Here is a 13,319-nt window from a genome sequence, read left to right as displayed (position 1 = left end):
CAATAAAACCCTAACTTGTGGGGGTAGACGTAGGGGGCAGCGGGCAGAGCCAAGCCTTTTCTGTACAAGCAGTTGCTCAAAATGGGAAGTGGCTACACTAACGTGGTCCACAACATTAAAGACTTTAGGAACTCCGGATGTAAACTGCAGATTGACCTTGCCTTACCACACAATTATCTTTACTGAACAATCACACCCATACACTCATAAGACTCTCCCCTGTGGGCCCAATCCTGCAAGCCACTGAGCACCTTCCAGGATCAGGCCCTGCGCAAGCAATCTCTATTTCTGCAACAGCTAGTAAATTCCAGTTCTTTCCTTCAGCACTCAGAAGCTTGTCGGAAAGCAGAGACCGGAAGACAAACTGACTAGAGTGAACTGTGGAATCTCAAAAAGCCTGAAGAATCTCTGCCATGCTCATTAAATGCCAAATCTTAAGTTCTGGCAGCATCCAGTTATGAAACTACCATGGAGGAGAAAAACAGATGAAAAAAAATTCAAGTATTGCTTCATTTCCAAGAGAGAAAGATATTTTTAAGATGCAGGAACTACACTAGAATACCTCTATTTGATCCAAAAAAAAGTTAGACGCGTCTCACAAGAAAATTAAGCCTTTAGTCAGTGCGGGCAGTTTGATAGAGAAGTCTAATCACTTTAGAAATGTAAAAGGTTTAGCAAAAAAGCTTTATAAAAGCAAAGAGTTTTATACAGAAGGTGAAGGGTATTGTATATATTACAAGGAATAGGCACCATGAGTTGGATTAAGAAAGCTACTAAAGTGGCACCCCTTACGGAGTCACTCAGTGCTGGAACTATGGTGGGGAAAGCGGGGCAGCAACCCAGGGCACAGAGCCAGCAGGGGCACCAAAATGGGGCAGTGCGCAGAATCAGTCCTGGCGATGTCAGCACCATCGGAGCAGGCTCTCCGTGGTGCTAGGACCGTAGCAGGGTGCTGAGTGCACTGGTTGGCTCCTATTGAGCATGCATACACAGACTGAGCATGCTCAGTAACATCTGCTGAAGGGGCCCAGAAGCAAAATTGGGGAGGGAGGGAGTGCGTAAGAGCAGGGGTTAAGCCCATGGATGAGGCACTGCCAGGGGGTGGCAGAAGGCAAAACCCTGGAACAGGAAGGGACAGAGGGGGTAACAGTTACCCTGATAGGGTGAGACACCTGCAGTGTTTTCAAAAATAGGGTGGGGAGGGAGGGAGAGCGACTTTTTTATTTCCCCTCCCTCAGAACAGTCCCAAGGCTCTGTTTTTCAAGGCACAGGCATCCCAGTGCCTAGACACAGCAGCTCTTCTCTACCAGATATAACATACTGAGGTGCTGCAGGAGACTTGATTCCATGAAATATTTCACACCCCCCCCCAAAAAAAGAACCTGTCACACATTCTGAGTATTTAAATGAATCCCTTGTCAGTTTATATGTCTGCATGAAGTCTCCTACCAGTTCATAAATCCGTCTTATCTGCTGCTGTAATTCCCTAACCTGCACTCCCTTTGTTGTAATCCATTTTAAATATAGTTTTGCTCCTTCGATTTGTTTACTTTTTTAAAATGTTATTTATTACTTTTAGCACTTCATCATTTACTTTTGTCAACACTGTGAAGACGGATGTCATTGTGCTATTTAATTTATATTTTAATAGCAAATACGCATTGAAAATATTTATAAGCAAATAGTTGCTAGTATTTATAGCAATAACATCTGTGTTTCCAGCATAGCACTTCCTATGTGTTTATTGTGATTTTTAATTTGGAATTTTTAATTCTAAATTTGTTCTCTTTTTCTTTTTATAGCACAAGTTTATTCTGTAGGACCATGTGACTTCCAATCTATTTCCTAGCCTGGTGTCAAAACTTCTTCATTTTCATTTGTTCCACCAATGGAGATTGCCTTTCTCACTGTTACTTTGCCTCTCAAGCCAGCTCTTCGTGCTTTTTTGCATGTCACTGCTTGCGTGTAGAATATACTATCTCATATTAAATCCTTCTCAAAGGCAAAAATCTACTGTAAGTTTTACTGAACATAAGAATGGCTGTACTGGGTCAATAATAGGCCATCAAGCCAGTGTCCTGTCTTCCAATAGTGGTCAATGCCAGATGCTTCAGAGGGAATGAATAAAACAGGCAGTCATTGAGTGATCCTGTCATCCACTCCCAGCTTCTGGCAATCAGAGACTAGGGATATGGACACCTAGAGTATGGGGTTTCGTCCCTGACCATGTTGGCTAATAGCCATTGATAGACCTGTCTGTCCTCCAGGAACTTATCTAATTCTTTTTTGAACCCAGCTATAGGTCCATGATTGCTTGACAACCACAATAATTCAAAAATCATGAGGTATACACCCCCAAGTCATAATTTTTTTTTTTTTTAAAAGATCAGTGATACTGGTTCCTTTTATGCGTCTTTTTGTTCCTGAGCCATTAAGTTGCAGGACACCCAGATCCACAAAAGTAGGAGTCTAAACCCCTGAGTGAATCTTGGCCTCGCCTCAGACTTTTGCTGTTACCTCTCCCAAACAATTCATATATCCAAGGCCATATCTACACTACAAACTTATGTTAACTCAAGTTATGTCAGCATACAGTCACCGCAGCTAGTATGTCACTTGTGTGCATGCCTACTTGACTCCTTGTGTCCGCTGTGAGTGTTCTCACCAAGAGCGCTTGTACTGATTCAGAGTGCGGTGCACTATGGGTACGTATTAACCATCTGTCACAATTTGCTGCCTCTCACAGTTGTCATCCTCTGGTCTAGGGGTAGCAAATTTGTGATGGATGGTTGATACCCTATCACAATTTGCTACTTCTGGACCAGATGATGGGATAGGTGAGAGGGAGCAAATTGTGACAGGTGTACCTGGGAAGGCACACTCCACTGTTTGAAAAACTCCATGCTAAATGGAAGGCAGAAATCTGGGGAGGCATTTGACCCCACAACTCCACAAGTGCACTCCCCTGCACCCCCCCGTGTCACCTCTAAGTGGCACAAATACACTTGCTCACCCCAGGTACTAAAATGCTTAGTTACAGCTCTGTGGTCACTTATTATTTCCTGTCATAATCTCAATGTTTTTAACAGTGAATGTGTTGCCTCTTGGTATTAGAAGAATCTGATAAGAAACAATACATAAGGAGCTTAGCAACATGTTTAAAATCAACTCTGTAAGATTCAGGCCTATCTCAGTGGAAGCGTAGTTATTATATATATTGTGGTAGCATCTTGGGGGCCTAGTTAGGACCCAGATTTGCTAGGCATCATATAAATGAGCAAAATAAAGACAGTCCTTGCCGCAGAGAGCTCACGGTCTAAGGGGATATGAGCAATTTCATTTCTTATACACTATGGCCGATACGAGTGCATTTCCAGACGCTCAAAGCAATCACACATTTACAGGGGAGCTTGGTTGGTTGGATTCTTCCATCGAGACTGACTGAGCTAGACATGCAATCCAACAGAGTCATCAAATTACTCCCTCCACAGGTTCTAAATACATTAATGTTTCAGATAGAGAAAAAGTTTTGCTCTGGCAACCCAGATAGTGAATAGATGTTGTAACCAACCAATGGCTGTTCAGGGGGCCTATATGAACATGAGTTTGGTGGTATTCAGTCCAATTCCCACTGACTAAGTGTCCACACCATAAAAAGCACACCACCGCCATTTGTACTAGATGGCCCAGCTTCTGAGTCTAAGGACTGAATGGACAGAGGATAAGCTATCCCCTCCCTACTATACGTACTTCATCCAGGTTAAGGCTGAAATACATTAGTAAGGCTGCAAAGCCTGTACTTCCCCCACCTGTTTTAGGGTAAGCAGGGGATGTCAGATACCAGGGCTATCAAGCCAGCACCTTTTATATGCACTAAACTCATGTGATTTATGTAAAAATATCAAATTTTTGAGGTATCTAGAGTCACAAATCCACATTAAAGACACAGGCCATTTTTTTTTAAATGTAGGGAATCTAAATTAGTGACCTGATTTTCAGAGGTGCTGAACAGCCATAACTCTTAAATGCTTCAGTGGGAATTTACAATGCCACATTTGAGCCCAGAAAAGGCAGATCTGTTCAATTGAATGCCTGAAAATAAGATTTTATAATGAAGTGCTAACATCTTTAAATATACCATCACAATTAATAAAGTGATCAATGATCTCTCTGGAAGTAGCCGTCTATAATCATTAATAGCAGCAAGCATGAGAAACTATATAGACCAGGAAAAGCAAGATTGAAAATCCCTTTACTATGCTGGACATATGCTGTTTACCTAGAAATAATCCAATTAAAGAGTAAAGCAGCAACACAAGAGTGTCTGTGACCTCCAACATAAACAGCATAGCTATCAGCTTGAGGACCGAGAGTATTCAAACCACCACATGAAAATTCAGATCAATATAAGAAAAACAATAAACAAAAATTTACTCCAAAACAAAATGAAAGGTATTAGAACTTTGCAAGAATACATCTAGTGTTGCACAGTGCAACTGACCAATTACAAAACAATGAAATTCACAAGATAAATCCATTTTTGAGAAGAACAAAAGATTATTTCTTCTTATCTTCAACTTGTAAATAAGCATTCTTCCTGTTGAGTTCATAGACAATCTTTTCTCCCAACCATATGTTGCTTTGGTTGTGTTTATGACTGCATTGTCATTTATTTTAAAATATGAATGGATCATTATTTTCTTACAGAACCACAGTATTGTTGGAGTGCCAATACATTAAAATAAGACTTAGTGTTTACTACATTTCCCATCAAAGGGCACTTACAACATCAACCTAAAAGAATATACTGTAGCCCTGTTGCTCCAATGCCGCATCATATACACATTAGGCCTGACTTCAGGAAGAGGCAGGGCAGTGGCAGTTAGTTTCTCATATTTTGTTGTCACTCATGCCAATTCTGCTCTTTAAACCCAGCCATAAACTCAGATGCAAGCTTAAAAAAAGGACAGCGTTGCTCACCAACACACAGAAATTAGTGTCTATTTCAGAGGCAGAGAAAGCTGTACTTAAAATGTTATAAAAATATTTTTATCATTCCTGGGTTTTATACAGAATTTCTACTTGTGGAAGAAACATTTAATTTTAACTCTCATGCTTATGGAACATTTTTATCTTAAGACGGTTTCCTCTTTTTTAAAAGTGTAGAGGAGTCTACAAATCAAGTGATTGTATAGGGTGAGTTTGCTTTATTTGTTAAAAGACGTATCTCGAAACATTTCACAACAGGGTGGTTATCCTGGTTACCAATGTGGCCCAGATCCTATAAACATTTACACCAAGGTAGTCAATTTTTTTTTGTGTCACAGTCCAAATTTCTTGATCAAGGTGTAGTCATGGTCTAGACTCCAGAGAAACATTTTTCAGGCTGCAATAACAATAATGACAATAAATAAATAAAAAAATTTAGCAGTCCATTCAAAAGCGTCTGGATTTGGCCCACAGCCTGCCTATTGACTGTCCCGATTTACACCTGTCGGGAGTGTGGAACGGATGACACTACCCACATGAATTAAGTTGTGTCAAACTTAGTTTAGCTTTATTGCCCAAGCCTAATGCAATGTAAAAAAGTAACAGAAGCACAAGTGGTAAAATAGGCTTGATACAGTAATTACTGGGTCAGATTCTATAGCCTGTTCTATAGAAGAGATCAAACTAATTGATCGTAATGGTTTCTTCTGGCCTTAAAAAAATATTAAAATTAATTAGATTTTCTAGATTGTAAAGATTATTAAAACTGAAATATCAAAAGTGCAGAGAATGCTTTTAAAAGTGATTTCTAATTTGACAGTGCCCCTTTAAGATAGGGGTAGTATTATGATTCAAGTATGTTTGATTGATATTTCTAACAATTTAACTTAGCAGAAGCAATTACTCATAACTACTAAAAGCATCCAATGCTAGTGCCAAGCTGGCCAACAAGAAGAAAAGCCAATAATAGAAACTAAGTTTTAAGTTTGCTACAGATGATTTACAGTGCCGTTTTGGAATTTTTCAAGTACACTCACTTCCCACTGACATTACAGAATTGAGTCCATTATGAACATGAAAAATAATGCAAGCCTTCCTGGCCTACTAATAGATAACTTCCATTTTAGTATAATATATTTTAATGTGATTTTTTTTTGTCTTTGCATAGTAAAACAAGAAACACCAAAAACAAAACCTAGATCCTGGTCCTCCATGCAAAACAAGACCAAAAAATCCAATCGGCTCTAGGAGTCCACTTTGCATAAGGAGAGAGGTGTGACTGAGACAGACCCATACAGTTAATTGCTTGCTGCAGTCTAGCCAGCTCTAAATATGTTCCACTGGGCCATTACAGCACGCAATTCTTGTCTGACTCAGCAAATAACTCAAATAATTCCCAAGGCTCTGTGTCCTCACTCTTCACATTCAAAAGATGGAAGGGGAAAGAGAAGTCTTTAGGCAAGAAAAGTCATATCTACCCAGAATAAAATAAGATACACTGTCACTCTGAAAAATGTGTCAAATCCCTATATCCCTTTGATGTTACAGTTGGCTTATCACACCCATCTCTGAGACTTGTGTTGACATTTGGAAATGTTTCCGTTAAAAAAATAAAATAAAATAAATAAATAAATAAGGCTGCTAAAAATCAAAGTTCATATCTAATAAATGCACAGTTTAATACTGCAGCAACCACCTAAGATGATCAAACTAGAGTGCAATAATTAACCCCATGGGGGTGGAAGGCACTTGTTAAGAGAGAGATCTGCACCCCACCCAGCAGCTTCTGCACTAAAGGAGGGAAACCACATAGTTGAACAGGCAACAGCCATGCTCCAGCATCAGCAACTCACTTGACCACACACTTCTTACCATTTCTTGGTGCACTCGACCATCAGCTCCTGGTAAGAGGCCACAAACTGGAACTTGGATGCATGTTTCCCAACACGTTGCAGTCTCTTCCAAACTGAAGCCATGATGACGAGGAAAAAATATCAGAGTCCAACACACAGCTGCAGCTCTTGGATCTAGCAAAGCAGGTTTAACAGTGCATGTGCCCAATGCTCAGGGTTCTACATATAAATACACCAAAAACGATGCACAAGAAAAAGCTTGAGGTTACGTTTAGGACTCATGTTCTATCTCTCCCTTTCACAGGGTAAATCCCAGTCTAGGTGAATGGCACATTATTGGCTGGGAGCATCATGAGACATGACTGGGTGAATGAGTGATTGAAAAGAAGTTCCCTCATGGAGTCATCATTCCTTCTCATGCGCTGGGTGATGTGCAGACTGCCAGACTGGAAAACAAAGCAGAAAGCGGGAGAAATAGTGGTTAATGTGTTACACACTATGATGTTGCAACTGTATGCAACCTTGTACCTTTCATCCATAGAGAACTACAACACACACACGCACCTTCCCCCAAATAAATTAATAAATAAATAAATAGAATAGAATAAAAATGCAGTAGCAATTTCAGGAATGCAAAGTCCATCTGGAAATATATCAACACGTCCTTTTATCAGCACCACCAACAACAAAAAAGGGCAGGTCAGGGCCATCCTAAAGCCTTATGAAGCATCTCCTGGAAGCGGTGTAGAGCAGCTGAGGTGCTGCCAATATGCACCCAGAGGGAGGGACAGACGGGAAGCAAAGACAAGTTCTTTGTCTTCCAGCTGATGACAAAAGGTGTAACAGTTGTTTCCTCCCCCCACTTTTCTCCCCAGAGGAGTGTTTGCACACACTGTATGCAAGAGGGTGTTGATGCTGTAAATGTTCATGCGAAGGGAAAGAGGAGACAGGGATATTTCTTGAACCAGGGCTGCCTAGGATCCCCATCATCTCCCTCACTGCATTGAAACGCTTCTCCCTCCTGCCCGGAGAAATAAGAAATGGTGAAACATGCATCATCTCTAGGAAAAGGACAGAGGCATGCAAGGGATGGCTAAATCCCCTCCTCCTGGGCAGGGGATCTGCTAGGTGCGAGGGGTGAAATCTCTGGTCTGTAAGAGGCGGAAGGAAAGGCTGATGCCCTAGGTGGGAGATGGGATGGGATGAAATGGGGGGGAGGGAGGGTTGGTGGGAGATGGGATGGGATGAAATAGGGGGGAAGGTTGGTGGGAGATGGGATGAAATGGGGGGGAGGGTTGGTGGGAGATGGGATGAAATGGGGGGGAGGGAGGGTTGGTGGGAGATGGGATGGGATGAAATGGGGGGGAGGGAGGGTTGGTGGGAGATGGGATGGGATGAAATGGGGGGGAGGGAGGGTTGGTGGGAGATGGGATGGGATGAAATAGGGGGGAGGGAGGGTTGGTGGGAGATGGGATGGGATGAAATAGGGGGGAGGGTTGGTGGGAGATGGGATGGGATGAAATGGGGGGGAGGGTTGGTGGGAGATGGGATGAAATGGGGGGGAGGGTTGGTGGGAGATGGGATGAAATGGGGGGGGAGGTTGGTGGGAGATGGGATGGGATAGGGAGGAGGGTTGGTGGGAGATGGGATGAAATGGGGAGGGGGGGAAGCCTGGGGGCGGGGAGGGAGCTCTCCTTGCTGAGCGCGGCCCCCAGGAGGCATTTCACTGCCTCACCAGACATGTGTCACTGTAACTGATGAGCTGCTAGCTCCAGTCCCCGGCAAAGCAGCCGGCCCAGCTGGGGGCAGGACCAGAGCCCGGGATGAAGCTGCCTGGGGCCGGCAGCGAGGGGGCAGGATGCAGAGGGATTCCCGGGGCGGGGGAGGACCCAGCCGGCACGAGCAGCCAGGGGCCCTGCCCCTCCTCTACCTACCTTCCTGCGGCTCCTCACACAGCTAATCCCGGCCAGGCTGGAGCGGGCACCACGCACCCCGCGGGGCTACTGCCCATTACTGCAGCGGCACCCGCGGACCGGTCCATTCCTCCGAGGGCCACATGGCACACACTGCTCCAGGAGCCTCTGTCCCCCCTCCCCAGTACAAGGAACAATCCAGGGCTCCCCGCAGCCGCTCACTCCACAACCATCACCCTCCGCCTGGAGAACTGCGCCGCTCACACTAACTTGCCCCCGCGCAACCGAACCTCACTGCTCTGGGGACGCCATTGGCAGAGGCGTGAGCCTGCCCAACAGTGCGAAAGATAATTGGCTGACGACTGACGTCAATCATTCAGTGGGCAGAAACGGGGACCGTGCATAATGAGGCGAGGAGAGGAGGGGTCCTGGATCGCACTCTGATTGGCTGCTGTGCTTGAGGGCGGGGTTGTTTTTATTGCGGAGCTTGGTGACTGGTGAATGACGTTGTCAATGAGAGAACGTTATAAAGCGATTGGTTGATATCTCCCAGGTGTCGGGTTGATCCAGGGAAGGAGGCGGAGAGTGAGGAGTTGTCACTCTGGGGGAGGGGAAGTGACACGAGGGAGCGTGGCTGCTTCTCTGGCGTGAGGGGAGGGCGAGACGGAGATTCCCGCACAGACGGACCCTGTCCCCCATCTCGCTCACTGGGGGGGGGGCTCCCTCACACAGACCCTGCCCCGGGCACCCCCCGCACAGACCCGGGGACCCCATCACTGGGGGGGTTCCCCTCACACAGACCCTGCCCCGGGCCCCCCCTCGCACAGACCCAGGGACCCCGTCACTGGGGGGGTTCCCCTCACACAGACCCTGCCCCGGCCTCTCTCTCCCAACGGGGACGGGGAGACTCCATTCCTGACACGGACCTTGCCCCTTCCCCCTTCACTGGGGAGGGAAAGTGCCTCACACAGACCTAGGGTGACCAGACAGCAAATGTGAAAAATCAGGACAGAGGGTAGGGGGTAATAGGCGCCTATATAGGAAAAAGATCCCAAAATTGGGACTGTCCCTATAAAATCGGGACATCTGGTCACCCTACACAGACCCTGCCCCCCCTCCGCACTAGGGTAGGGGGTTAGGCTCCATCATGCAAATGCTGTGCAGAATTTAAAATTAATGCTTCCTACCACTTGACAGCAGGGATGCCAGACAGTTACAGCACTTATTTGGTGTAACTTATGGTTTGCAAAGTACCATCTTTGAAAGCAGTCACTAGCAGGATGCAGTAGCATTGCTTTGCTTTGGTGCTGAGTGCCTACTGAAGGGCTTGCCTATTTAAACTGGTTTATTCCTTGCTTCAATCACTTTAGCTTGTGTGGAATTAAGCTCAAGTGATTTTAAGTGAGGGTTAAACCAGTTTAAGCGCATCTCCAGTAGGGGCTTGCACTGGTTTTAATTGCATTGATTTAAAATCAGGGTAGGTAAACTGGGATGAAGGACTGAATATAGCAAGTTCAGCACTCCGGCCAGTTTAATTTTCACTCTGTCAGTTTGGTCGACTTTCCTGATTTTATTGCAAGTCTTGTGATACTTGATATTTTACTTAAAGGCCCAGGTCCTGGGGATAAGTGATTATGTGAGAATCTCACTTTTTTGTTTGTTTGTTTGTTAAAAAGTAAATTTATGATTTTGCAGAAAAGCTTGAAAATGTGACCTATGTGTGTGCTCTAAAAGCTCAGAAATCAGAAGGCAAATAAAAAGAATGCAAAACTCTTTTTTATCATGATTTTTTTCAAGTCAAGCTCATGATTTTGGGAGCCCTGACTCATCATTTTTTAAATGTTGGGGTTGGCAATACTGCAGGGTTCCATCAAGTTTCAAAACATTAGTTCACTGTCTCTGCAAGAATCATATGCAATAGAACACTTATGGTGACTTTAAGTTATATGAGAGTCTGTTCATGGAAAAGTTGGATTCAAGTCCTGAATTGTTTGAATGCACTGCCCTGTGTAAATTGCATTACCAGCTATAGTCAAGCCTTCAAGTGCTCTGTATCAAGCTTGACCTAAATTGTGCAGCCAGTTCTCATACTTTCTATAATAGTCTGGTGCAAATGACTGGAAATTCACTATTTTCAGGTAGGTTAAAAAATGGAAACATTTGATAAATATGAAAATGAATAATCAGCACAATATCTCTTCTGTGATTTAATTTAACATTAAATCCAGTTCATTTTATGTTGTCTCCAAACATTCCCTTTTCAGTGTGCTGCACAATTTTATATAGAAAACATATCTACACTGTATAAAATTCTATAGGAGTAAGTCTTAAGCCTACTAGTCAACCAGCTATGTAGCCAGGCCAGATATTGAATAGATATGCAGGGAGATGGGAGAGGAGGAGCCCTCACAACCCAAGTCCTGAAGCAGCTACAGAGTTGCTCCATGGAAGCTGTTGAATCCTTATGGCTGCACTAGTCTTTGCAGCTCTTCTTATTGCATCCACGAACTTGCAGGGTGGAACTCTACAGGAATCTATGTAACTAGTAAATCTTCCTGTCCTGACCCCACTCTACCTATGCCCCTCCTTGACCTTTTCCTCTGTACAGTTGCACTATAGGGAGTTCCCACAATCATCAGCTGGACTGACAAGAGATCCTCTGTGGCCATGAAGGTAGCGGTAGGATTTCCCTCATAGATAAGTGGTTTTGGGGGTGGAGAATGACTTTGCTATAAGGGGAGCCAACTATAGAGAGAGTACATTTGATGGTGGGTATTGGATTGCTAATTTTATCTTTATTGCTGACCTTCATTTACATACCAGTACAGTATTCTCCATTCCTTTCCTCCTCGCTCCCCTTTTTTTTTCCTAGGCAGGGCGTATAACTTATGAGAATCCAAGCTACCAGACAGTGTGATTTAACACCGAGTTGCTTCCCCATATTGCCCCATCTTGGAAAGAGGATCTTCACTGGCAATGAGTCTCCTTAGCATAGTGTATCATTGCTGGCATGTGGATATTGGATCAGCCTAGGAATTGCTGAGATATCACAGGACCCCCATAAATGCAGTTTTGAATAGTCCTTTGTGTTGATTTGATGCTAAAGCTGCCCCCACTCTGCACATTAGGAAAAGCAGATTTGCCGGACCTTAAATTTATCTTCTTAAAGTTACACAGTGTCCAGCTAATTCCTATTGTGCATCTTTGGCCAATATTTTTATTTTTCTCTCCAGACTCAGACAGGCTCTCTCTCGCCAGTGGCATAAATGCAATGGATCCAGTGGTTGTTCAGCACTTGTGTTTCAAACATCATTATTTATTTACATTTTCCATTTCCTCATTGCTTTTAGGTTCATATTTCACCAAGCCCACAGAAGTTAAAAGCACATGCATATTAGTCTCCTTTTCCCTGCTCAGTGTGGAGCGTTTTAACACACAGTGATAGGCATTTCTTACAAATTAGTTATTTAATTTCAATGTGTTGATTTGAGACTGACAACTTTATAACCTGCGAATGTTTGGAAAATGAAAAAAAAACCAAAACTGATCTATTTGGAAGGCTATTATTAACTATGCAAATAGGGGCCTAGATCTTAGTTGCAACTGAGGAGCATGCAGAGCAAGTGGGAGTTGGCAAAAGTGGCTTTAAGCCACCTTTGTGCTCCCAAAATCCTGGGCCAGCTCTGTATTGGCCCTATCCCCAAACATAAATTAGGGCAGCCAGGGATTAACAGGTCCATGGCTACAGCATCCCCATGTCCTTTTCCCCTGGGCTCACCCCCACATCGGCCACAGAGGAAGGGATCATGTAGGAGCCCTAATGTCAACTACATCCCCAGAGGAGCCCACTATACTGAGAAGATCCTATTATGGCTAACCATGCCAACTTTTAGGGCTGCTTTGTGCCAATGATGAAGTATGAAGCACAGCTCTGAATCTGACCCAAAAATCTAAAGAAATAGTCACATTTTAATTTAAATGTCTCAAGTAAAATTATACTCCATTTTGCTTATTTTGCTTTACATTCCATTTTGCAAGTTTTAATTAGTAAGAGGAAATTTAGCTTTGAATTTAGTAAAAAAATTGTTCTAAGTTTATTCTTTACTAATTGTGTTAATTGTTTTTAAAAGAATAAAAGTTTTATGGCTGTAATTGCCTTATTTACTGTTTGGTGTAAATAAAAAATGTATGGTAATTAACTAAAAAAAAACCAGCTAGGCCAAATGGTCAAAAAGGGAGTGGAAAAGTCAAGAGGCACCAACTTTCATCCGAATGGCAGATTGACAACCCTAAAGCAAAGGCATACACCCCAAAAACAAAATAAAAAATAAAGCCAAAAAAACAAAATAAGAAACAGCTGCAAATAGCTCCCAGTAACAACCCAAATAATGCTGATTAAAGCAACCTTGAACAGCTCCGGTGTAACAGAGCAAGGTCCAAAAACATGTATAAAAACTTATTACTATAAAAAAAAAAGGGTGTATTGCCATGGGACTTTGGGTTCGTTCTGCATCAACATCGGCGCTTCGAACCATAGGCACCAACTTCTCCTGGCACCAGTGGG

At 43.4% G+C, this 13,319-nt stretch overlaps 1 protein-coding gene across 12 annotated transcripts in view; it reads right to left on the bottom strand.

Moving 5' to 3' along the window:
• The window catches only part of EHBP1 (EH domain binding protein 1), a 332,067-nt gene extending 323,058 nt beyond the window's left edge, over positions 1-9,009 (bottom strand). For all 12 annotated transcript variants that reach the window (XM_054022444.1, XM_054022446.1, XM_054022451.1 and 9 more), the window contains exons 1-2: positions 8,777-9,009; positions 6,862-7,288 (exon numbers count right to left, since the gene is read on the bottom strand). In XM_054022444.1, coding sequence (XP_053878419.1) covers positions 6,862-6,965 — 104 coding nt within the window. In that variant the 5' untranslated portion in view covers positions 6,966-7,288; positions 8,777-9,009. The remainder of the gene's footprint in view (positions 1-6,861; positions 7,289-8,776) is intronic.
• Between the last annotated feature and the right edge of the window lie 4,310 nt (positions 9,010-13,319).

This window comes from Malaclemys terrapin, chromosome 3 (genome assembly GCF_027887155.1).
Source record: "Malaclemys terrapin pileata isolate rMalTer1 chromosome 3, rMalTer1.hap1, whole genome shotgun sequence".
In the NCBI taxonomy this organism is placed as follows: domain Eukaryota; kingdom Metazoa; phylum Chordata; order Testudines; family Emydidae; genus Malaclemys; species Malaclemys terrapin.
Note: the sequence above shows the minus strand (reverse complement) of the source record. Positions and strands in the feature narration are given on the sequence as shown.